Source organism: Vidua macroura, chromosome 2, assembly GCF_024509145.1.
Source record: "Vidua macroura isolate BioBank_ID:100142 chromosome 2, ASM2450914v1, whole genome shotgun sequence".
Lineage (NCBI taxonomy): Eukaryota > Metazoa > Chordata > Aves > Passeriformes > Viduidae > Vidua > Vidua macroura.
In genome coordinates this window covers 3,214,973-3,241,181 of record NC_071572.1, presented here as the reverse complement: position 1 = coordinate 3,241,181, position 26,209 = coordinate 3,214,973, and the positions used below count along the sequence as shown (strand labels likewise).

At 43.8% G+C, this 26,209-nt stretch overlaps 1 protein-coding gene across 4 annotated transcripts in view; it reads left to right on the top strand.

Moving 5' to 3' along the window:
• Positions 1 to 26,209, top strand: part of ERG (ETS transcription factor ERG) — a 139,603-nt gene that overhangs the window by 55,720 nt on the left and 57,674 nt on the right. The window contains exon 1 of one of the 4 annotated variants that reach the window (XM_053969921.1): positions 23,523 to 23,597. The exons of the other annotated variants lie outside the window; for them this stretch is intronic. Within the exon in view, the coding sequence (XP_053825896.1) occupies positions 23,580 to 23,597 (18 nt within the window). The 5' untranslated portion in view covers positions 23,523 to 23,579. Of the gene's footprint in view, positions 1 to 23,522; positions 23,598 to 26,209 lie in introns of those variants that run through there. 4 annotated transcript variants of the gene reach the window in all.

Sequence of the window (26,209 nt, the reverse complement as noted above, 5' to 3'; positions counted from 1 at the left end):
AAGGGACCACAGAGGGTCACTGGTGCCACCTCCCTGCTCCAGGAGCCCAGGGCACAGGGCTGTGTCCAGATGGCTCTGGAATATTCCAGGGAAGAGAGCCCAGAGCCTCTCTGGGCTCTGCTCAGGGCTGGGCACTGCCCAGGGCAGAAGTTGTGCCTCCTGTGCAGGAATTGCTGGGCTCAGCCCCTGCCCGTGGCTCTGGGGCCATTGCTGGGCCTGGAGCAGAGCCTGGGGCTGCTCTGCCCTCCTGCACACAGGGACAGACTGGGACAGACAGACAGGGACAGACTGGGACACACAGGGACAACCAGGGACACACAGGGACAGACTGGGACACACAGGGACACTCAGGGCTGAGGCCCCTCTCAGCTGGGGCTCCTCTCCAAGCTGAACAGATTCCAGAAAGAAATAAATGAAATATAAAAACGAAACACAGAAGAGTAGGTGGTCAGTGATGTATTAGAAATCCATTTTGTAAGTCTCTCCTGGCCAAGGAAATGTCACTTGTTCAGTGACTGTGACAATAAAGGTCTCTGGCCATACCATCCTTGGATAAATGCTTAGAGGGAACCTCGTGGTTAGCTGTGGTCTCTGCAAGTTGTGTTAGGCAGTGAAATTTCTACTCAGGTTCCATGCCTACATTTGCTTGGAACTGGGCCCTGGGAAGGGACTGATGATCCCTCTGGCCTGGGAGAACAGTGTGGAGCAGGAGGGATCTGTGGGAGCATCACCTCGAGCACATGGGTGCCTTCAGGCACAGCCTCAGATATTCACTGCAGGGTGAGGGGATGGTGTGGTCCCTGTCCCTCGAGGAAGCCTTTTCCTTTCCAGAGGAGACTGCCAAGGCCTGGCTGTGACCTGAGGTGTGGACAACGCCGTGTTTTGTTGAGCCAGGCCTAAACCCACTGCTAAATAAGCACCTGCCTGCTGAGCTGGATTTAAACCGGTGGTGTGGATGTCCCAATTCCTGTTTACAGCTTCCTCAGCTCTCAGATATATCAGCACTTGGGGAGCTGCATAAAGCACTGGCCACATGCTTCATTCAGAGTTTCCATCAGTACCAGCTGAGCAGAGGGAGCCAAGCTGATTTCTCAGTTATGTCAGTGAGATCCCAGGGTGCCGTGAGCTCCCTCAGATCAGGAGCTGCACTGCCTGCCCAGGGCTGTGTGCTTTGTAGGATGTGTTTTCTGCCTTCCCATCTCTGATTATTTCTGCCTCCTGGTGTCCTGCAGGTGAGGCCAGTGAAGCCCTGCTCTGAATTCCATGCCATGACTGTCACAGAATCCCAAATTACTTGAGATTGGAAGGGATCTCTGGAGATGATCTGATGCCTTGTGAAGGCTGACCTAGAACAGAGACTAGGCAGAGCTAAAGAATAAAGTAGGGATTTATTAAGAGGCTTCAACAGATCCACCTTGGGCAGTACAACCCAAAATGGCCACAAAAATGGATGACCAGTCACAGGGTCTCTCACTTTTATATAAATTGTGCTCCATTTGCACCTTGCAGTTCATTGTCCCATTCCAGCTTTAGCCCAGGCACTCCCATCCTGCTTGTTTTTCTCTCTCCAGCCCACCTTGTTTGTGCTCCTGGGCCTGAGCTTTGGATCATTTGTCCTTGTGCCCAGCTGGAGCAGGAATTGTTTTGTCTCCCTGCTCTGTGAACAGAGCTCACCATCCCTTAATATGAAGCCCAGACCCACACACTAAAGCAGCACAGAGAATGTGAAAAATATAAAAGCTCAAACCTGAGGCATCACATCCAGTCCAACCCCCTGCCAAGGCAGGGTCACCTGGAGCAGGTGACACAGGAAGGTGTCCAGGTGGGTTTGGAATGTCTTCAGAGGGAGACTTCCCTCCATAGAAAGAAATTCTTCCTCATGCTGAGGAGGAACTTCTTCAATTTTAGTTCATGGCCAGGGCTCCTTGTCCTGTCACTGGGCACCACTGGAAAGAGACTTTATGTCTTTAGGATCAAGATCCATCTCCCCTAACTCTGAGAGCTAAACCTGTCTTGAGAGCTCATAGAAATTTTGGCATATCCTGAGGGTATTTAATCCCATTTTAAAATAGACTTCAAAGGAGCCTAGGCAATAATTTTAATCTAGATGTTGAATTTTTGGGCAGCTAAGGTAAAGATAATCTCACTAAAGGATTTGCATACATTGCTGTTTCTTGAGTCTGTAGTGGAAAGGACCATTCACAGCCTTGAAGAGTTCCCTTAAACGTAAAATAAAATTTGTATGCCAGCTTTATAACCATGAATCAGATGGAACAAAAGTTGTGCCAAATATGCTTCAAACAGCTGTCTTGGGTAGTTTTAGCATCCAGTTAAAGGTGTCAGAGGTACAGGGATTAGCAATTTGGATTTACAAATTACTACTTTCTTTTTTTAATGTTTTCTGTGTGAGATAGGAGGGACAAAGTCTCTCATGTGACTGTGATATTTTAAAGTTTCATCATTCCCTTCTGTATATTAATTTTCTTTTCATCAGTACTTGTAGAATTACATATAATTAAAAAAATATATTTAATCCTGTCTCTTTAGGAGCTCAGTGAAATGTTTTGCTTTAACATTTTGTGTCTGCTTGGCTCTCCCTAAAAATTAAATAATTTTATCTTTATTTTTTCTCCATGACAGACAATGTCCTTTAAAATAGGTCCAGGTGCACAACCCTCCAACCATGGTATCATTCCTAGCTAGGATCCCCGTGCCTTTGGCAGGTTTTAGCTTTTCCTGACAAGGAGGTACTTTATTCCTGGCCATTTGCACCATATGGTGAAGAGCTGCAGCTTTTATCTTGAAGCAATCCCTGAGTGCTTTTCAGGCAATTTTTATAGGAGTCCCTTCACTCATGGCTGAAGCGGAGCCAGTGCTGGGGGAGGATGTGGCAACCACTCAGAGGAAATGGTTGCCAGGTCCCTACAGCCCCTGGAAAAGTCTGCAGCACTTCTGCAAAACTGGGACCACTCTGCAAATTGTTGGTAATTGTGATGGTTGGTCACAGGAGGCCAGGCCCTCAGTGTGAATAAACAAGGTATGAATAAACTGCAGCCCAGGCAGGCTCCTCACCCTTCTCACTTCAGGATGAGGGGAAGACAAAACAGGTTTGGTCTTGGCTTATCCTTGCAGCCAACACCAGGTGGAGGTAACAACCCAGGTGGGCTCTGTTCCATAGAAATAAGGAATATTCTGAGCTGGAAGGGACCCACAAGGAATTGAGTCCCACCCCTGTCCCTGCCCAGACCCCCAACAACCCCAGCCTGGGCATCCCTGGCAGTGCTGTCCAAAGGGCTAACCCTGGAGCTCTGGCAGCCTCGGGGCCGTGTCCATTCCCTGGGGAGCCTGGGCAGTGCCAGCACCCTCTGGGGAAGAACCTTTCCCTAAAACCCAATCTAAATCTGCCCTGGTCCAGCTCCCTCGGTGCTGTCCCTGTCCCAGAGATTGGAGCTGTCCTCAGGAGGAGCTGCAGATCCCAGGGAGCTCTGCCCTCAGTGTCCTCTGCTCCAGCTGGGCAGACCAAGTGACCTCAGCCTCTCTCCTCTCCTCAGTTGTTCTTCAGACAGATGCACATCTCTACCTGCTGCCTATTCCATCCTGAGCTCTCCCTCTGCTTCAGTCACCTGCTGTGCAGTGAGGAGATGGCACCTGGCCAGCAAAGGAGGCAGAAGCATTTTCCCACTTCATGCATCCTTTAGGAGGATGAATTTATCAGGAAAGGAGATGCCACATAGACGCAGAAGTTAAAAACACAGAACAACCAGAAACACTTCTGAGGTAAACAATACAAAATCACTGGATGGAGGAGGTTGGGAAGGCCCACAGAGGGTCACTGGTGCCACCTCCCTGCTCCAGCAGGGCCATCCCAGAGGCCAGGGCACAGGGCTGTGTCCAGATGGCTCTGGAATATCCCAGGGAAGAGAGCCCAGAGCCTCTCTGGGCTCTGCTCAGGGCTGGGCACTGCCAAGGGCAGAAGTTGTGTCTCTTGTGCAGGGGAATTGCTGGGCTCAGCCCCTGCCCGTGGCTCTGGGGCCATTGCTTGGCACCACCAAGAAGAGCCTGGTGCATCCTCTTGTCACCCTCTTGGATGCCCAGTGCTAGAGATCAAAGCTTCCTGGTGTAATTTAAGATAAATCAAGTTAATAATTTTCCTTTGTGAAAGTTTCTGAAAGGAATTTCTTTTTTCATGCCCCTCTGAAAATCCATGGGATGTTTGAGTCAGGGCTGTCGGGTCAGGCCTGGCATCCATTGCCCTTCACAGCAGAGGGAAATCTCAATCTGAAGAAATGAACCAGCAGCTTCAAAATGATGGGTTTTGTCTTTAAAGGGTGCAAATTCTCCGGATCTTATAAGTACATGCCTTAAGTAGAGGCTCTCCAAGACAGGTTTAATGGGAACACTGGGATCTGGTACTGCAGGACTTCCCACAGCATCAGCTGGGCTTTTCTGAAAAAATATGATAAAAATGAGGGCTGTGAGAGCCTGGGTGGAGCTGTGTGAGAGAGAGCGTGTGGCAGACAGCATTTTTCCAGGAAACTGGACAGTGGGCCTGTGATTTCAGATGCTTTACTAGTTCCTGATGAGCAAACCAGGCTGGGTGAGGCTCAGATAACGCCTGTCCCCACTGTTACAGACTTTCATGTGGTTTAGATATAGAGCATTTAAACTGTTTTGGATGAGAGACTTTAATGAGAAGGCAGTTTTGGAAGTGCTGGCTGTAATAGCAGCACTGTTAATATTACTGGTTTTGGCATGGCAGACATGAGAAAAGTATTTTTAGAGCCAGACATCTGAGAGGCTTGACAGGGGGTAGCATCTTTCTCTCTGTCTTGCTCTGCATGTGGCTGTAGCTTGAAACCATTATTCCCTCTGGGCCAGCAAACAGTTTTGGCTAAAAATTGCCTTGGATGTGGGAGACAAGGATCAGCTTCACACATGTGGGCAGAGCCCACACATCTCATTCCTCCCTCTTCCAGAGATAAGCTGTGAGGGAGTTTCCTGAAATATTTCACTAGACGGAGCAGAGGAAACGTTTTTTGAAGGGAGAGGTGCTTTAAAGAAAGGAAAGAATCTGTAATTACATAACTTTCATTGCTGTCAGCCTGCATTTTAATGACTTTGGTTTTCAGGTAGCAAATCAGTAGAAATCCATCCTCAAATCGTCTGTTGGCTGCTTTACTCCAAAGCATAAACATGTTTTCTTATCCATTCTGTATATTTATATTCGGGAGCAAAACTCTCTAAGAAATATCTTTAAAGTTTTTTGGTTTTTTTTCTAAGAAGCAAAAGATTATAAATCCTTTAAAGAGACTGAGGATATGAAATTGCTGTTTCAAAGGCAGATATTAATGAACCCACTGTCAGGAAAGCAATGCAAAGTGTTAAACTTCCCTGCTTTGAAGAGTTCTGCTCTCTGAAGGGAATAAATTTGAAGTAATGTAGGAGAATTACCTTGGAAGCTGGGATGATTGTGAAAGCTTCTTCCCACCTTGATGATGATGGTTGGTGCAACATCCATGGGTACCAGGTCTCAAAGGTGAAATTTTGCAGCACGTTCCAGATGGACAGAGCTGCAGACATTGTGGATGTGGCTTCTGGTTCAGGGCTTTGCAATAGAGGTTTACCAACAGGAAATGAGGAAAAAGCATAATTTTTTAAGAGCTGTGTGAGACCTCTTTTTTTCTGCCTGAAACTAGATATTAGACTGATATATGGACACATGAATAGAAATAATTTCGTTTTCTGACTGAAGCTTGGTAGCCCCTTTTGAAATCTGGGCAAGCCTGAACTTCACATCTGAGTAGGTGGCTCCAGAAGGAGCCAGTCTGACCAGCCTGGAGCTTTCAGATAACCAGCACAAGCAGAAATATTTCCCCTAAACTCAGCTTTAGCCTGGTAGGCCAAAATATCTCCAAACTGACAGAAGTAGTTTAGTTTCGACACTGAGACTGTTTTGAAATCTTGCCCTGCTCACACACACGTGCAGTTTGGCTGCTATTTATCACTTTAAATTGTCCCCTATCAAATATGAGAAGTGTTATGGGTAGCTGGGATGAAGTGCAGGCTCTGAGGAAGACAGTGATGAAACTCCCCTGGCTTTAACAGAGACAGGATTTAACCCTCACCCTCTTTTTTTTTTTTTTTTTTTTTTTTTTTTTTAAGCTCTCTGTATATACTTGTATTGGTGCTGAACTGTATCACTCCTTGTTATTTTATTTTGGCAGGCTTCAATGCAAGATAATAGCATGTATTTTTAAAAGTCAAGTTGCTAGCTTTGTAAAAGGAAATGAAATACTCACTTCTAAGCATATTTAGTCTATTAAAAAAAAACAAAAAGGAGGTAATAGAGTCATCCGGGGGAGATGACAAGATAAACTGGTGCATAGAGCTCTTAAGGCCAAGTGTTTGAGTATATTGTAGCAAGCTGTTTAAGTTCTAAATATTGTCTTTTTTTTTCTTCCATAATTATCCATGGACATGGAGTTATTTCCTGCATATTTGTACAGATATATACAGATATTATTTTGAAATAATTCACACATTGAATCTGTCCATTCATAGCTTGAGCAATCCCCAGCCTAAATTCACTAAGTTGATTTAAAAACCTGTACTCAAACTGTGGGACTGGTGAGCTCCCTGCATTTCCTGTAGTAGATTTTATTACTGGATGATCGAAATGGTCCAAGTTACGGGCCAGAAACAAATCCAGCAGGGCTCATTTTGGAATCATTCTGTGCAGAACTACCACAAATAAATACTCAGTGAAAAATCACTTGTGTCCTCAGCCTGCAAAGCATCACAGCCTTGCCATAATTTCACGTCAGTCACTTCAAAACATGCCACATCAAAAACTAAAAATATTTACTTTTTTTACAACAGTAGAGCATACGGATTGGCTGTACTTATTTTGGAAGGCTGAGGTGGCACACAGGCTGGTAATTCCTTTTCTGTATGGAGTTATAAATGCAGTCACTAATTGTGCCACATTTCAAAGGAGTGTGTAGAAAATTCTCCTAAATTTTTACTAGCAGTGTTTATTTACTCTTGAAGATAAGTGATTAAAAATAAGCTTGTGAAGTGTCAGAAATGCCAAACGGTAAATATTTTTTTTTCAGTATGCAAATGCTTGCGTGCATATTTTGACACATAATGATAAAGCATTAATGTGAGGAATACATTATACAAAACCATGATAATCACCAAGGTTCTGTAACATCTGTAACCAAAATCCAGCATGTGCAAACTTTGTTAAATTAGTAGTGATGTAGTTTGACATATAGGAGGCTTGGGAGGTTTGGATGAAAAGTGTTAACCCTGGCACTTGAGATTTGTTTGTTTGTTTGTTTTTTTGAGGGTTTTTTGTTTGCTTTTTAAAGAAAATGTGTACACAAATTAATATATCTTAGGGTTTTTTTAAGGTTTCATTTCACTTGCCTTCAGACATCTGTAATGTCTGCATTTAAACTATTTATCTGAGGCTCTTTTGGGGGAATCATAGTCCTTGATGTGGGAAGAGCCCTCCAGGATCATCCAGTGCCACCCCAGCCCCACCAGCATCACCCCAAACCCTGTCCCCAAGGGCCACATCCAGACTCCTCTGGGACAATTCCAGTGACTCCAAACCTCCCTGGGCAGCTCATCCCAAGGCCTGACCACTCTGCCAGGGAAATTTTCTTTCCCAATCTCCACCCTGAGCCTCCCCTGGTGCCATTTGAGGCCATTTCCTCTCCTCCTGTCCCTTGGGACACGGCAGCAGAGCCCGACCCCCCCGGCTGTCCCCTCCTGGCAGGAGCTGTGCAGAGCCACAAGGTCCCCCCTGAGCCTCCTTTTCTCCAGGCTCAGCCCCTTCCCAGCTCCATCAGCCTCTCCTCATCAGATTCATGTTCCACCCCTTCCCCAGCTCCATTCCCTTCCCTGGACATATTCCAACATCTCAATGTCCTTTTTTTCTGAAGTGAGGGACTTTCCTCCTCCAGTGGGAGAGAACCTGACATTTCTAAGGACAAAAATAACCTCAACTGAAAGCAGTTGCTGCAAACGACCCAGGAAACAGGATTCCTACAGGACACACCCTCCTGATTCCCTGCACGGATGCTCTGGCAGTGGTTTTCCTCTGTTTTTTCCCCACCTGCAGGGGTGGGAGGCCTTTGGGAGGAGGGCAGGGTTGTCCCGGGGCGGTGGCCCTGGAGAAGCGGAGCTGTCCAGCACCTCCAGCTCCTCAGGGCAGGGCTGCTGCTCCAAGAGGGGACAGGAGAAACTTTCACCATTCTCCCAGCAAACACTTCCCTGCTCCACAGCTGCTCCCAGCATCGCTTTTGAAGCCTCCCTGTTGGCGGGGGCTCGGGGGGCACCGCGCGTGGCTGACATCATCCACAAATGTTCAGCACAAGTGGAGCTGGGCCGGCGGAAGCTCTGCTTTGGAAGATGCTCTTGGAAGGCTGCAGCCTTCAAAGCTGGCTCCCGAGCCCTGCCCTGTGATACACGGCCTTTGTTTTGCATAAATGTTTGTTTTAATGAGGTAGCGCAACGCAGATCGTCCAAATGAAAAACATGTGATGCACCCTAGGCAAGAGAAAGGCAATAACTACACAGATTTTTGAGGGGGGCTAGTCATACCACAGGCTACCATTATAACTGAAAAAACAACAAGAATTTTAATATAGCTGTCTGGCCAAATATATTAATTTAAATTGAATGGCTTTTTCTGATATTATAGCTGTGAGGCACAATGTTCTACTGGCAGGCATCTTCAAAACCTTTTTTAGAAGATTTGCTTCAAATTATTTCTGTGCACCAGATCTTGATGGTATGTGCATTTCGGAGTCTGACCAAAGGGGGAAAAGAAAGCTTTTGATTAAATCAATGACCTTTCCTGGAGGTTGAAAGAAATGGAGATTGTAATACAAAAAGCTGCCTCCTCCAACAGTGTTTTCTTCAAAACATTTACTCTGAGCTCTCCTCCATTAACTTTGCCCTAAGTTTTTCACAAATGTTTGTATCCTTGTGCCAGCACAGAAATATTATTTCCCACCAGCAAATCCTTTAAAATAAATTTTAGTAATTTCCATTATTATTTCCCCAAATAATTTCCTGACCACCAGTTTCCATTCTTTGCCAGAGAACCCTGCTGTGTTTCTCCAAAACCTGGCAAAACTGGTTTCCCTCAGCTAACTGGATCTCTTGGCAGACTAGAGACATTTTCCTGCCTGCTCGGAGAAGAAAAGTGTGATCATTTCTTAATTATTTTCTGAATTGATTTCACTTGATAAAAAGTAGCATCGACTTATCCCGACAAATATCTTTGAACTTTGTAATTATTCCATGAAGCAAAGCTCTGGGAAGCCACTGAAGCTGAGAACAACGTGGAGCATCCTTCCCCAGTGGTTGATGCTCATGAAAGTTGAGTCTCACAAGGAGACCAGAACCTTGTAGAATATTAGGTTGCCTATTACTGGATTAGAATACAAAGCCATCACAAATTTCACCAAAAGACAGAGGCTCGATAACAGCTCCTGTGTGGAGCTGCTGGAGGAGAAACTTTGCTTTTGTGCTCACCTGGGTGGTTTTCATGTGGCTGGGACAACCAACAGACAGCCCTGACACAGCTTGGAGGAGCCTCTCAGTGTTTCTTCTCACACTGTCAGGGGTGGATTTTGGTCCTCTGCAGCCCAAGTTTTCTTTGAGAGCAAAAGAAATCTGAAGTGACCCTTTTTAGGGAACACACTTCTGTTCTGGTTTTTTTGGGTTGTTTGTTTTTTTTTTTTTTGTTTTTTTTTTTTTTGGCCTGTGGATGTTTGATATACCATAAATCATAGAATCCCAGAATAGTTGGGGTTGGAAGGGACCTCAAAGCCCATCCAGTGTCACCCCTGCCATGGCAGGGACACCTCCCACTGTGCCAGGCTGCTCCAGCCCCAGTGTCCAACCTGGCCTTGGGCACTGCCAGGGATCCAGGGGCAGCCACAGCTGCTCTGGGAATTCCATCCCAGCCCCTGCCCACCCTGCCAGGAAACAATTCCTAATTCCCAATATCCCATCCTTAATCTTAAGGCAATTCTCTAATTACTAATTCCCTAATGACTATTTCCTGTTTTCATATGCAATTTTTGATGAATTTGTCTACTTAACCTGAATGTTTATCTGAATTTCCAACCCTACCATTGGAGTGTTTGAAGTTTTTCTTCTGAATACATGCACTTGATTACTTGAAGCTCAGAGTTTTGGAGGACTCAGTGCTGTGGTTCAGCTGACAGGGTGGTGTTCAAAGGTTGGACTTTATAATGGAGATTTTTTCCCAGCCATAAAGATTCTTTGATTCCACATCCAAGCCTTCATTGCATTTGAGCATTTCCCTGAAAAAAAAAAAAGTTCTGGTTTATAAGCATGGCTCTTATGGAACAGAGATGATTTTTCTTTTATCTGTGCCCTCAGGTGTAATTCTTCCAGGGCTGGACCTGGAGAGGTGCTGATCCCTCACGACTTTGGGTGGGAGACTACTTTTCTGCTAGTCCTGCTCCTCATTTTCTGGAAACTTTCTGTATAATAATTAACATTTTATTAGCTCCCCATCTGAGATTTTTGTTTCGTCCACTGATTCCTGCAGTTCCATGTATTTCTACCTGCATTTACCTACCAGTCTTGGATTCAGGAAGCAGCCAAAGCACATGCTTGACTTTGAGGATAAGCTTAAAATTCACCAAGTGTCTTGGTTTGAAAAGACAGGTGTCTGCTAAGGAAAGCAGGAGCCTCCCTGGAAATGGAAAATGTAAAGCTCCTCCTCTGAATTACTACAATTTTGACATTAAAGCACTCTCAGGCAAAGATATGGGAGTAGGAATAACAGTTCTTTACTAGGAAAGTTAAAAATACAAATGCAATAGTACAAAAAAAACCCAAAAACAGCAACAACAACAACAACAACAACAACAACAACAAAACCCCAAAAAAAAACCCACCAAAAAACAAAACCCTGCCAGGGTCAGAGCAGGCCCTGGCAGGCTGTGGGTCAGGGAGGTGGCAGCAGTGCCATTCCATGGGGGCTCAGCCCTCCTGCAGTGCCAGCTGTGCTTCTGCTGGAGCAGGATCCTGGACAAGGCTGGAGTTTTCCTCTGCAGCTCCAAGGCTGCTGGAGATGGGCCTGGGCTCCCTCTGGGAATGCAGTGGGGAAGAAAGCTGCTCCTCTGGGAATGCAGTGGGGCAGAAAGCTGCTCCTCTGGGAATGCAGTGGGGCAGAGGCTGCTGTGGTGTTCCCCAGGTCAGATTGTATCCAGGTAGGAATGCTTGGCTCCTCCCCTGGGCACAGCATCTCCCCATGGGATGATGGAATTTTCTCAGCCATGCAGGGACACTCACTGGCCATGAACAGGAGATAATTAATAATTAATGGCCCATGGACAGAAGAGATCTCCTGGAGGGAGGATTGGCTGTGGGAGAGATAAAGAAAAAACTGCCCAGTGAACAGCAGAGAACTGCCCCAGCTCTGACAGATGGAAACAGAACACACACCCCCATTTCCAACCTAAGAGACCAAGTGCAATGGGGTTTGAGCATCTGCTTAGAGTGAAATCTAAAATTAAATGTCCTTCCTGAATAAAGATGTTCTCCTGAGTCAGCCCCTGCGTGCAGTGCCTTAGAATAGGCCCTGGCTGTCCCCCGAGTGTGTCAGACACGCCGGATGCTCTCAGAAGTGGTTGATCTGATGAAAGAATTCATCTCCGAGTCATAAAGAAACCACAAGTTTCCTTCACTTTCTGTCTGCTGCTTTGATATCGTTGGTCAGCAGTTCTCCTCTAAAACCATCCCCCAGTGAAGTCCCGTTCCTAATAATCTGTTTTATGCAGCCTGATTTACCCACGGCATGAAGATGTTTGTCACCCTGCTGTATCTTCTGTATCCCCTTCCTTGGATATTCTAAATATTTGGGAAAGGAGGGTCTTCCCAGGGAATCTCCATGTAATTGAAGCCTGAAATAACACGGTGATTAGAGCATGGATTTTTGTGTATCATTTCCATAAGGTACTTTAGTGCATGGGATTAATTTTAATAAATTAATTTTAATCTGGAGGCGTTCCAATCTAAAAACGGTTGAGTAACTTAAAATAGATAAATAAATTAATAATTTTTTTTAAAGTGTAGAAAAAAAGGCACCTGACTCAATAAGAAAATTAACCTGAGGGAGAAAATCCCTCCAAATGAGCCTTCACCTCTAGCAGCTGAACATTTTGTTAAGAGCTGAACACATGAAAATCATCTTTGTAATTGAAGAGTCAATTGTTTTGAGTTCTTTTGTACAGTATTTAGATTAATAACATAAATCACCACATATTATTTTGGATATTCATGGTGCACAGCGTTCTGTGGTTTGGTATAGGAAGCTTGAAAAAGCAATGTTTACCAACCTTACTTGAACTAACTTGTATCATCTTATTTGTTACCCCTGCAGTTCTTTTTTTAAAGGACAATTTCTGGAATGACAGCTGAGTAACATCAGCCTTGCTGTAACTTTTCTGTGTTTTTTTATATTCCTATTAGAAGCTCAAGCCAGAAAAAATACCCCAGTTTTTGGCAGTTGATTAGAACCACTGAGTCTCATTTTTGACTCTGCAATTATATGGTTCTGTGTCAAATAAGGCATTCCAAATTCTTTCCTTGTGGAGAGAGCTGTGTGGCTGGCAGTGTCTCCACGGACTTGCTTGGATCCTACTTGTGATGTTGGCAGATGCTTTGGTTCTGCACATGCTTGGCTTGAACAAAGCCTGCACAAACACAGCTTGGAGAGAAAATGCACTCCTTCATCACTTTATTCCCGTGTGCTGTTGAAATTCCAACAGCAAACAAAGCTTCCCTGACCCCCAGACCTGGGGCTGCTGATCTGCAGGACCTGGGGTAAGTTTGGGATTGAAGGTTCTGATTCAGGAAAGCGTCTGAGAAAGTGTCATATTGTCGTTCTGGTGTTTGCAATTCCTTCTGTCCCACTTCTCCCAGGAGAATTGAGGATCAGGGGGGAGGTTGAGCTCTGGAGGGAGGTACTGAGTGGTGAATCTTCTCCTGGCACTGCTGTGTTGGAAGTTCAGGGATGCAGATGATCCCAGTGCTGAGCCTGAGCATGTCCTGGGCTACTGTGGGCAAAGGATTGGGGGTTTCCTCCTTGAAACCTTTGAGAATCATCCTCTTTCCTTCCTTTGAGAATCATCCTCTTTCCTTCTTTTGCTTTCACCCTGAAAACCAAGTGTGGAAACCACTTAAAAGTACCAACTCGAGGGAATGCTTGGCATTTTCAAAGCCTGTGTTATTTTTTTTTCGGGCCTAGCAAGTTTGTCCTGAGCTAACAAATGTCTTCAGATGTCCCCAAAACCATTCTTTGGTAAATAACTGCATTGCCCATAAATAAATATGGTTTCACTGAGCTGTGATGGAAGAGATGCAGAGTGGTGAGAGGTCCTGGAAGGTCTGGAACCTTGGAGGCTAAGGAGCTCTGTGAGTGTTCAGGTGTTAAACCACCTGGCCACCCTAAATACCTGTGTCTACTTGGCAAAATAGGCTGATCTGCTGAGAAACTCCTGGGGCTGCCCTGGCTCTATCAGTAGTGTCAGCAGCTCAGGGTGGAAGGTCAGTTTTCCACATCAGGCAGGAAAGTCCAGGTTTTCTGAAATTTTTCTGCATTTTTTTCACCTGCTGTTTAAATCACCTGAAGCTCTGATGGCAGTGATAAATTTCACAGGTGACTGACTCATACTGGACATAAAACCAGTGGCTTCAATAATTTGTACATGTGGGGTGTTAAGGAACCTAACCAGGCTTAGTAACAGCTACAATGAAACATATCATAAAAAGTGAAAATTAAAAAAAAAATAATGCCCCAAACCTGTGAAACCACATCCATAAATTTGTTCCTTACATTTTATATAGTCTTCACTGAACTCAGTGAGAACGTAGCGTTGTGTAAAGATAAGCCAGCTGTGAGTCTTTGCAGGACTGGAGTTCATGTCTGTGGTGTTGTTTTCAAACCCAAAATGAGATCATTAGGAAGAAATCCAGCAGTTACAGTCACCAAGTGACACATCGCAGGTACCAGCAGTGTCCTTTGTTGAACCTAGGAACTGAAAAGCTATGAAATATTACCACTCAACTAAAACATAAATCTCAGTTACTTTAAAGTCTAAGGAAATTTTTTCTACTTTTTCTTTCCTGTTCTCTTTTTTTTTTTTTTTAAGTGCCAGATCATAAAAATAAAATGACGATGGCAGGAGTAACATTATTTCGGCCCTCCTACCATAACCTACTGGCCACTTACAAACCAAAATGGGTTGGGTTGGAAGGGACCTTAAAGCCCATCCAGTGCCACCCCTGCCATGGCAGGGACACCTCCCACTGTCCCAGGCTGCTCCAACCCCAGTGTCCAAGCTGGCCTTGGGCACTGCCAGGGATCCAGGGGCAGCCACAGCTGCTCTGGGAATTCCATCCCAGCCCCTGCTCACCCTCCCAGAGAACAATTCCCAATTCCCAATCTCCCATCCAGCCCTGCCCTCTGGCAGTGGGAGCCATTCCCTGTGTCCTGTCCCTGCATCCCCTGGAAATTGTCTCTCTCCAGCTTTCCTGGGGCTCCTCCAGGCCCTGCAAGGCCACCCTGAGCTCAGCCCAAAGCTTCTCCTGTGCAGGTGAACAATCCAGATTCTCCCAGCTTTTCCTCCTGTCTTGGTTGTTAATAGGGAATTGTGTAGGATGCTGGTTACACCTTCATGGGGGAAAAGAGGATCACCCCTCCATCAAGATTCTCACATCTTGCTGAAGGGACAGTCTGGGACAGACTTTTCCTCAAGGACATGCTGTCCAGATTTCCACTGCTCCTCTTGGGAAAATGCAGTAGGAATTTAGATCCAAATGTTTTAAGCAGTCTCTTCTGTAGACCAGTCGCTGTCCTGCGGTATGAGAAATTCTGGGCTAATTCTGGAGTGAGTGAAATCAAGTGATTCAAAGTCAGATCCAGAGAGGATCATTTGAAAATCCACCTTTCAGTTGAAAATAGAGATGCAGACACAGCATGCAGGTGCCTGCCACGAAAAATTTGGCATTTTCTAGGGCCAGGCCCAAAACACAGATCCTGTCAGAGTAAGTGCCCCATTCCGTGGAATCATGCTGCATACAGAATTTAATTCCTTTTCTACTGGATCCCAGCTAATTGTGAGTGGTTGTTGGGAAAGTCACGGGCTACCAAGGTAATTCAACACACATGTCGTAGCAAGCTTTTCACACATGTCTGGCAAGCCTCTCACAGTAGGAGAAGGCTTTAGGGATTCTTTCCCCAGCCTTAAATCGTGCATTAAATCCTATCAATTATTGGTTCCCTCCTTGTTTTCACTTCTGCTCATTTTTTGTTATTGGGCAGCACTTTCTTTTTACCTTGTAGCACGATTAACTTAGAGCCCTCTGAAACTCAGAATTTCCAGTTTGCAGAAAACTGGAATATTTTGTGTCACCTGGTTGAATTCCCAGTGGGTTGAAACTTTACTCCCATTGGAGCAAAAGAAGTTTTGCCAATCATGTTGGTGGAAGCAGGACACTGTCTTTCTTTTCATTTATATGTATTTATTTCTTGATACTATATTCTTATTCTATATTTATTTATTAAAACACTGTGTGACCTACTAAGTGCTTTAGATATGGGTAAAAAGGTTGTGGTGATGATGACAAATCCCAGGTCTGTAAAAGCTCTGAGTTAGATTTAACTTGGCAATTAACTATATTCAGTGTTCTTTTTCTAAATGCCCACAGTTTTTATCCATTAAAGTAAATGAGTAGTCCCCAGGAGAAAATATTTTCATTTATCATTGCCAAGTCCTTTGATTTCACTGTAGTACTTAAAGATAATAATCTCATTTTCTTATATGCTGTTGGAAATGTCTTTCTCTAGACGTACTGAGGTTTGAAAATACAGAAATCAGATCAGGTAGGACTTAATGTGGAATTTCTTGTGTGTTTGGAATAGTTGGTATTTGACACCAGGCCTTACAGATCCAATGTGATCAGAATTTTAATTTAATTTTGTAACTATTATAAAACCATGTAGCTAAGCAGTATTAGTTAAAAGTGAATTTTTAACTTTTTAAAAATTTTTTTACCTCACGGGGCATATGGTATTAGTGGGTCTTAGCAAGAGACAGAAATATCAGAAAGTTACAGAAATGTGTGAATTTTATCCTTTTTGGATCACACAGCCTGGTCTTGGGAATATTCCTAGAAGATGTAACATCACACTTCCCAAATGCTTAATTTCTAATGAGTTCATTGAATCTTATGGCAAAACAGAGAATTTCCCTTTGGTGGAGCTGTCTAAGTGGACACTGAGGAAAAACACTTGATGGGAAATCCATTTTTTTGCTGTTTTTCAAATATTTAAACTACACCTGAATTCACAATTAGCATAAAGGTGTTTCACAGTCCTGAGGGTTTCTGTTTCTGTCTGCTGGAGTGGGGATGGGCTTGTCCCTGAGTGTGGGCACGGACCTCAAGGTGCTCAAAGAGTGGCAGATTTCAGTTTTTAAGAATGATCTGGATTAGCCCTGGTCTTTCGGGGTCACTGAGTTTCAAACACTGATATCCCACATCTGTTTCTTGTTCACAGCCACTAACAAAGAAGTACAATATCAAGAGAGTCCCAAACAGCAGAGTGTGAGAGACACTTTAATAGGTTCCATTCTTGATGAAAATCTTGGAGCAGCCTCACTAATACAGGGTAGAAATCCAATATTCCAGACATATTTGCTGTGTGAAGTGGCCATCAATCCAGGGATGGGAGGACTTTGAAGGACACTGACAAATAACCACTTCAAACCATTGTGTAGTTCAGCTAAAATTACCTAAAACATTTGGAAGAAAGTGAGGAAAAATGTTGGCCTTTGCCCTAGAGGTTGCTTCTTTTTTCCGTGCAGAGAAGTTGTTTTTTTTTTTTTTTAAAGTATTTTGGTTTGGTGTTTTGTCTTGTTTTGGGGATTTTTTTTTTTGTGTGTCCTGCATTATCATTGTCACTTAACCGTCTTTAAATTAGCATCAAACATAAAGGTTTTCATATATATTTCATATTTCACAAAGGTTTTCATCAAATATAAAGGTTTTCATATCAGTGGCAACTTTGAGCTGAAAATTTCAGTGCACTTTAATTTATCAATTAATTAATCAATCCACACAGCACCCCTTTGGCATTTAGTGGTACAACTTGATATTTCAGAGGTAGGAAATTAAGGAAGAAAGGAAGGAAAATTTAGGTGAGATTCAGCTCATATAAGCAGAGTTATCCAAAAGCTGAGAATAGCAGAGGCTCCCTTTGTAGGGAAGAGAAGAGAAATACTTTAAAGGTGCAATTCATCTCATCTTTTTCAAGTAGCAGTTGTAGGTGAGATTGAACAAAATTATGAAGGTGGTTGTGTTGGGAATTGCAGAAATTTTGGAGAACTAGGGTAGTACTGACACCTGCATTTAAAACCCTTCAAGTGTGATGAAGTGAATCCCACTTTGGCAGAGAGGATTTCAATTCCCTATCTGCAAATGAGTGTCTGCACTTCCCTGTTATGAAGGACGTGCATTGATTGTTGAAAATAATTCCAGTGTCATCTAAACAAAGCTTCTGCTTCATTTCCCAGATCTGTGGTGTTTGTTTCATGTAGCCACTAAAACTGGTCTCCAGAAAAGGTGGACAAGCAGCGGTGTAGCCACCAAAAATATTTTGGCTGGTAAAATCTTAGGTAGCTTGAGGCACAGATGAAGAGTTGGTAAATGAAGTACTTTGATTTTCACTCATAAAACTTCCAGCGTTTCTTTTCTGTAAAGCTTTTTCTGTGGGAAAACAACCCGTTCTTGACTGCTGTTATTTCATGAAGCAATGTTAAATAAAAAAGGTGTCCCCAAGTCAGGTTCTCTCACATGTTTTCAGTTCTGCCAGTGAGTGAATTCATTGTGAGAGGAAGGAAGGTGGGGATGGGGGAAAATTCATGGAGGGATTGATGGTCCACATGGTTTGGAGCAGCTGAAGGGAAGCAAAAGTGGGAATGCACTAAGGACAACCAGCCCTGAGTGCAGGGTGATGGGGGGTGCCAGGGCAGCAGGAAAAAATCCTTTTTTAAAATATTCTCTTTACTGAAAGACATCAGTGCTGACTTGGGAAAGAGCTGTTCGTTGCCTGCAGTGGAGGATGCTCCTTTCCAGGGGCAGGGAGCACCATCTAGTGACCACAGGGCTGCCCACAGGGCAAGGAACAGGGAAAGGCATGAGGACATTCCCTGCTCCTCCTCTGTGCTTCCAGGGAGGGAATTGAGAGGCACAAAAGCTTGGAAGCAGTGCTGGAGGAGAAGATGCTTTTTGTGGGATGGAAGGTGTGTCGTCCTCGTGATCAGGTAGTGATAATTATTTTAATTATGTGCCTTTATGGGCTGGTGACGTCCACGTGGTGTTTGGATTTTGGGGAATGTGAGTGCCTGACTCCACTCACAGTGCCTTCCTCCTGGAGCTGACCTCCATCCCAGAGCTGGATCCCATTTATTCCAGGATGGAGTTTGTCCTGTGCCCTCAGACCTGGTGCTGCATCAAAGCCACTCAGACATGGGAAGAAGAGGTCCCTGCAGCAACCCCAAGGGCACAACATTCCCAGGGTCAGGGGAACAGAACCCATCATCCCTGAGCTGCTGATCCTGCAGCCCCATACTGGAATTGCTTTCTCTCCCGGGCACATGTTTGTTTCACTGTTAAAACCCTGGTTGTGAGAACTTCCTTTGTGGTGAGGGGAGATTTTACCCCTCTGTGAGCAGATTCACTGATATTTTCATCAGAGCCCATGGAAAACTGGGAATTAGAGGGAATCAGTCCAGCTGAAGGGCTTGGTAAGAGTGTACTTGACCCTCACACAGCAAACTGGGCATGGCCAAACCGATTTTGGGAGCTGCATTTAGGCAAAATGCTGAATTTTTTTGAGAGGATAGAGACCTTTACGTGTCTTCATGTGCCATGAAGTAGCAGTAATTTGCTTGGACTTCTTAAAATCTGCTTCCAAAAACTGCAGTGCAAATTCTTTTATTGTGCTCCAGTTTTTTTGCTTTGTAGCCTCGTTCTACCTAGAGGAGAGTGTCCTTTTTACCTGGAAGGTTGGTGAGAGGAAGAAAACTCAATTCTTTTCTCTGCTGTCTTCTCTTTTACTACCCTCATCTCAGACATGGTATGTACCATACCAAGCACACCATAAAGGTGAATGTGTCTCCAGTTTTCCAACTATTTACCCAAAGATTTTTGTACAGTTCAAGGGATGAAGGTCACCTTATTACCATAGAAGTGTGTGTCTCTAATCTCTTGGTCAGCCCAGAGCAGAGTTCTTGCTTTACCTCCTTGACAGCAACAAGGATTACAGATCCATTTACACAGGGAATATTGCAATGCATTTCCTTCATGTTTCATGGAATCCTGGAATGGTTTGGATTGGAAGGGATCTTAAAGATCTTCTAATTCCAACTCCCTGCCATGGCAGGGACACCTCCCACTGTTCCAGGCTGCTCCCAGCCCCAGTGTCCAACCTGGCCTTGGGCACTGCCAGGGATCCAGGGGCAGTCCCAGCTGCTCTGGGAATTCTATTCCAGGGCCTGCCCACCCTCCCAGGGAAGAATTCCTTCCCAACATCCCATCTAAACCTGCTCTCAGTTTGAAGCCATTCCCTGTGTCCTGTCACTCCATGTCCGTGTGACAAGTCACTCTTAGCTGAACCCATGTAAAATGCATTTTAGGTGTTTAGGTGAGTACACACATACTGAGCATATTTCTAGAACACCCTAGAAAGGATGCAACAAGCAAAGCAACTTTTCTATTTGGAATTTCACTTTCTTCATTTAGGACTCAGTCTGATCATTTGTTTTGCATGATCAAACCAAATCTTCAGGTTGTGTTCAGGGCTATTGTAAATGCAGGTGAACCTGGTGGAAAGAAATGCTGATGTCTGACTCCAGTTCAGAAGGCTGAATGATTTCTTTATTATAACTATGCTATAATACATTCATATACTATTTAAAGGAGATACTAAAACTACAAACCTACTTTTCTCACTACCAAATCTAACTCACAACTTGTGACCCTCTCTGAGAGTGCAGCCACAGGTGGGTTGGATTGGCCACCAGGCCCAAACAATCCTCACCAGAATCCAACCAAGCAATCACCCCAGGGAAACAATTCTCTAAACACATTCCACATGGGGAAAACATGGAGCAGAAATAGAAATTGTTTTCTCTTTCTTCTCTCTGTGCTCTTCTATGAAAAAATCCTGAGAGAGAGAAGACACACAGGGCCCTGTTGGTTTAGCAGGCTTAGATCAGCAGAGGTTGGATCCTTCATCTCCAGTTTGGAAAGATCTTCTCTTAAGAGGGAACTCTTGAGTCCTAAAGGTAGAAATCACTTCAAGCAGAGTTTAAGGGTGTTCAGGAAAGAGTTTAAGCACAGCTGTAACTCTAAAGTATGTGCAACTGCCCTGCTTTGATCAAAACACTGAAGCACGTGTTCAGTGTTAACACATGCTGGGGAATTTTACTGCTCCGTGGTTTCCAGATGCAGGCTGAAGGTAGGAGAATATTCCAGCTGAAAGGAGGCAGGACAAATTAGGGTGACAAGCTTCAGAGAGAAATTAGAGGCGAGCATTAGGTGACTTGTGTGGATTTTTTTTCCTGTTTTTATTCTGTTTGTGACCAAGTTTTTCAAGCTCACAGACTGTTGTTTCAGAGAATAACACAGAGTTGCCTAACAAAACAAAAGCATTTTTTCTTTCTATTTAACTTTAAAAAGATCAGAAAAGAGAAAAAATTATAGAAGTGTTTGTACTCTTTTTCTTTCGCAACTGGATGATGGTGATTTGATAACCCAATATTTTCCTTGCCTCACAGTACTGAGGCTCTGCTTACAATTGGATCAGCCTCAGCGTAAGCACTCAGAAATCTGCCTGTGGGTATTAGTTTGAAAGTCAAATAAACTTCACTGGATTCTTTGGCACAGAATGTGTACCAGCTTAAAATGGCAAAATCCTTACTGGGCTGTGGGCTCTGTAAAACTTATATAATAATAATAGAGCTCAGCAGTGCTCCTTATGCTTCCAAAATCCTTGTGTAAACCAAGAGGAGGTTTGTGTATATGGAGGTGGGATGGAGAAGAATCATTACTAAAAACTGCTTGTGAATGAATTTGTTAGATCCTCTCCACTGGGGAGCTGGAACTGATACTTGCAACCTCTTGATATATTGGAGGAAAAACCAAAATATCAGGGGCTTAACTGGAGTGGAAGTCACCCAACTGAAACATTATACAATGCTTTGAAATTTCAAGAGAAAGGTTCTAATCTTTTGGCTGTCTTGCTCATTGTTTGGAGATGAAAAGGGAGGAAATCAACATCCCCATGAAATACAATTACTATAAATTGCTTTCTTTTCATACTGTTCATAATGAAAATAAGAAAGTTACCTACTCTGCAGGAGCACTGTAATTTGGTGGATGTAGACTGTGAGAGCACATTCAGCAGTGGAACACTGCATTTCTACATGAACCAGCTAATGGAGAATATAAAATATTCTATAGCAGTGCTGACTCCAGATTGCTCTGAAGCCACGAAAAATAATCTTTGCAGTGGAAGAATCCAGACCTCCTTGAAGTGAACTCTAAAACCAAACTGATCTTGTGCAGGGAGTTGATCCTGTGTCCCAAAGATTGGATTTGACCATCTTGGAGCTCTTTCCTGCCTTGGTGATTCTGTTTGTCACTGCTGCATCCAGGGATTCCCAGCTCTGTGCTCCCCATGGGACACCTGGAAATGAGAATTTCCTGGATCTGGCAGGGCCATTCCCATGAGCAGGGGAGGGTGGATGAGCCTTTGCTCTGCCCTGCTTTGGGGGAGATGGAGCAGCACCTGCAGGACAAATGAGTGAGGGGACTCTGTGTGCACCTCTGGAAAAATGCATTTTAACTTTCTTGGGTCAGGACAGGAGGGGCAAAGTGAACTGGGACTTTCTGCTGTCTTTGTGTGGAAAAACTGTGTGTTGAATGCCAGCAGTCACCACCAGCTACAGAACAACACTCCCATTTCCTTTTTTTTTCCCTAAGGAGCAGGAGAAGGCGGCGTTGGGAGAGGGTGAGGTCATCTGCTTCCACTAAATAATGCTGCAATGAGCCATTCACTATTTCTTGTTCTTTTTATCATACCAGAATCCCTGGTCAGAGGGCAGGACCTTACTACAGCTGGAATTCTCTTCCAGGCAACCTGTCCATGGTTGGATGTTGTCATAGGGAGCAATGAGAAATTAGAAACCTGTTAGAGTAGGACCAGCTTTATAAAATAGTTTTTTAAAAAGTGAATGAATTCTGACTTGTTCTAATTTTCCCTCTCATTTTTATGGGTTGTATTTTCAAGCTTTTCTCTTCAGGCTGAAAGCTCAGGATCTCCTGACACCAGGAATTGTATCTTTTATGAAAACACAAAAAACTGTGAGGCTCCTAAGTGTGAAAAGGTTGTGCCAGCACTGGATCCTGAGTGGAATACCCTGGCTGGTACTGTGGAAGCACTTTACCTTTCTTACTTTTTTTTTTTTTTTTTTTTTTTTTTTAAGATCTGGTCTCTTTTACAAAGGCCTGGGACAGGGACAGTGTTTTATTTGCACACCTGGGAATTCTGGGGTGCCCCATGACTGCCAGGTGCTCCGAAAGGACAAATAAAAATATAACACTGAATAAAAAATGGCCATCACACTCTAACTAGGAAGGGAACTGCCCATGAAACCATCTCATTTCCATTCATGGATAGAGTTGTGAATTAAGGGAAGAACATGGAAGATTTAAGAATGTTTATGGAATTCAGGCATCTGCTTTTGAAGTTTTATGTCATTTTGTGACTTCCTCTCCTCAGTAAGAGACATCAAAAAGAAATTATTGTCCCCAACCTATCTGCTTCTTCTCTAAGGAAAAAAAAAAAAGTGCTAAATCAGATAGGCTGGAAAGTGCCAATAGCTCAGGAATGCAGGAATGAGGTTCATGGACAAATATAGACGTGGAGTAAGCAGGGCCAGACCTCATTAACATATTTGGAGTTACACCCATTTTTACCCAGCCTGGCTTTGGCCCTGGATCAGCAATTCCCCAGTGAACAGCCTGCATCAAACCACTGCTGAATTTGGCCCATTTCATCTGACATCTGCATCCTGCCTCGAAGTGGCCTGTCACACTTACTGCACATCAGATCACACCTGCCCAGGCGGCCACGGGCAATTGACTTTTTTGTTTAAAAAAACACCAAAAAACCAACCAAAAAAATTTTTTTTTAAAAAATTCAGTCACATATCATCAAGAAAAACAACATTGTTTTAGGACTCTTATCTCTTCACTCCCAAATATCCTGTTTCTTCGAGCTGCGGTGGCCAGGACCAATAGAAACCTCTTCCTGCCATTGGCTGACTTCATTTCCCAGAGTTAGCACAATCTCATCCGCTCTAAACAACCTCATCAAAACTTCTTTCTGGTCAGAGCGAAGCAATAATTATTATTAGCAATTATTAGCGATCAATAATCTTGATCACATTATGGCAAGCACTATTAAGGTAAGGAGGGGGTACCTTTTTTTGTTGGAATTTTTTTCTCACTGGCGTGTTCTTTGGTTTCCTTTATCAACCTAGATAAGTTAGAATTGGGCAACACCCCCACTGCCACAATAGAGGACAACAAGATTTCCTTTGTACTGCCTAGTAAATTTCCTTTTTCCTACTCCAACCATCCGCAAGGCTTAAAAACTTCAAACTCGGAAAAAAAATTGGGTTTTTTAAATTCACTCTTCAGTGGTGTGGATTGCATAGGCGAAGCCCTTTTGTGAGAGCTTCTGAAATTTCTTGTAGGTATCCCTCGGACAACTTGGATGTGTTTGTGCTCTGCCATGAGGGGAGAGGGTGTGCACTGGAAGGAAAAACCGGGCTCCTAAGGGCACTAAACTTTTGGATACTTTGAAATGTTTCTCTTGCGGATGGGGACACAAATGGGAAGGAGAGGCACCAGCTCTTGTTTCTCTCTCTCATGCAGGTGTTAATTAATGTGCTTTTCTAGAAACTCTTAACCTTAAACTCGGGACCTTTCTGGATGTTATTTTAATGGTGGTGGGAAGATGTCACGGGCGTGTTCTTTTTTATGTTTTAATTTTTTGGACAATAAAAATCTCTTCTTGTTGCATAACTTTGATCTCGGTGCATGGTTTGTTGGCTTTGGGTTTTTGTTTTTTTTTTTTAAGAATGGCTTTGCTGAGTTTTCTGGGGCTGTGTCATTTAGAAAGTCGAATAAATCTGTCTGTAGTTTTTGTTTCTCTGGACAGCAATTACCAATAGAGCAATGACTGTGATTAATTGCAGAATGTAACGGTAATTAAGCGATTTGTGATAGTGAAACTAATTTTACATAAAGAGCACTGACAGGGAGGACTCTGCGGTGTTGTTCTATCAAGTTTGGGATCAAGGTATTACCAGATTCAGGACGGAGGTATTTGCTTTCTTTGTGGCATTGTCTGTTTCTGCACTTTTCTAATTATGTCAGAGATTTAATGAGGGGTATGGAATAGCCTGGCTGTTGGATAAGTAGGGCTGCAGTTGGATTTTTCAGTAAACTCTGCTCCAGTGTTTACATTTTAGAGATCATTTGATGCTTTTTGTTACGGTTTTGGGAATGTGACAGTAGTGCCCGAGGGCAGTGTGATTAAAAAGTCGAATGAACCTTTTGTTTTTGTAATCACTGATGTTTTCATGGGGCTATCAATAGAGACATAGATCTGACTGTCCTCTGCATTGCTGGCCAGCATCTGTTAAATGCTAAGTAGCTCCTGAAACTGAATTCCCTTTGGTTTTGCCGTGCATTTCAGAGCACACAGGACATGACAGGCACTTAATGAAAATCTTGAGTTTCAGAGAGTCAAGTTTTGGCTAAAAGGAGGGCTATGTACTGAGGTTTTAATGATGGGTTTGCTTCTATTAATCAGAATATTGATACAAAGTTTATTTTCAAAAATAATGGCACGCACAAGATCGGATGCCGTTTGCATTTTAGGTAACTCCTGCTGTTTATTTCCTTTATGTTTCATATTGAATGAATTTTAATAGGCTAGAAGATTGCTAAATGATACCTAATTGTTATTATTTGACCTCCGCCTTACACTTAGAGAACTGTTTTATACAGCCTGGTAATGCAATGTACTCAGCAAAATGGAAAAATGTACAATTCTCTCTCCTCATCTGGAGCGTGAATCTTGCAGCAGGTCCCAGACAACCCAAAATGTTGAGGATTTTGCTGCCCAGGCTGCTGGGAAGGCCTTACATGCTGTAGCAAGAATTAAAATTTTCTTTGTGCAAGTGCAAAATGTGAAATGACTGGAAAGAAATGACAGAATGACAGGTGCTTTGTACTCGAGGGGCAGGAAATGTGCTCTGACATGAGGCTGAGACAGTCCAAAGATTTTCAATTCCTCTTCTATGGGGAGTGGATAAAGAAGCTTTTTAACTGAAGGGCTTCTGAAATAAAGACCTTCCGTTTGAAGGCCAGGCAGGTGCTTGTTTAGCTTTTGCTAAACTGTTACACACACACACACACATTTATTTATTTATTTATTTATTTATTTATTTATTTATTTATTTATTTATTTATTTAATCATATAAATATTTAATATAATGGCTTGTGTTGTCTGCTGGCAGTGGGTAGCCCACCTCTCCCAGTGTGCTTGAGGAAGGTGGGGAGCCTTATCTGGGAATTCACTGCCTTCTTTAGGGAAGCTGTGGAATCACTGAATTTCAGAATTAGGATGTGAATGGGTCTGTATTTGTTCACAACGGGGCAGAGACTTCTCGGAACCTTCACCCGTGCACAGGTGACCTTCCAGGCAGGGTGTGTGATTGATCCTTTGCCTCTCACCACCCTGCAGCAGGACCCGTGGGACGCTGGGGCTCGGCAGGAACTCGGCTGCTCGCACTGGGGCTCACTGGGCTCAGGGCAGGCAAACCCTGCTGTCAGTTTTTGGGTGCTGTCAGTTTTTGGGTGCTGGGTTTGATGTCCTGAGCAGGGTTTTCCCAGGGGATCACTCTCTCCTCACCCCGTGCACTCCTCCTGCTGCCCCCTGTTCCTTTTTCCCCGGGAAGGGGAACGCGCCGTGCTGGGAGGTTTGTGCTGAAGAGGAGGAGGAGG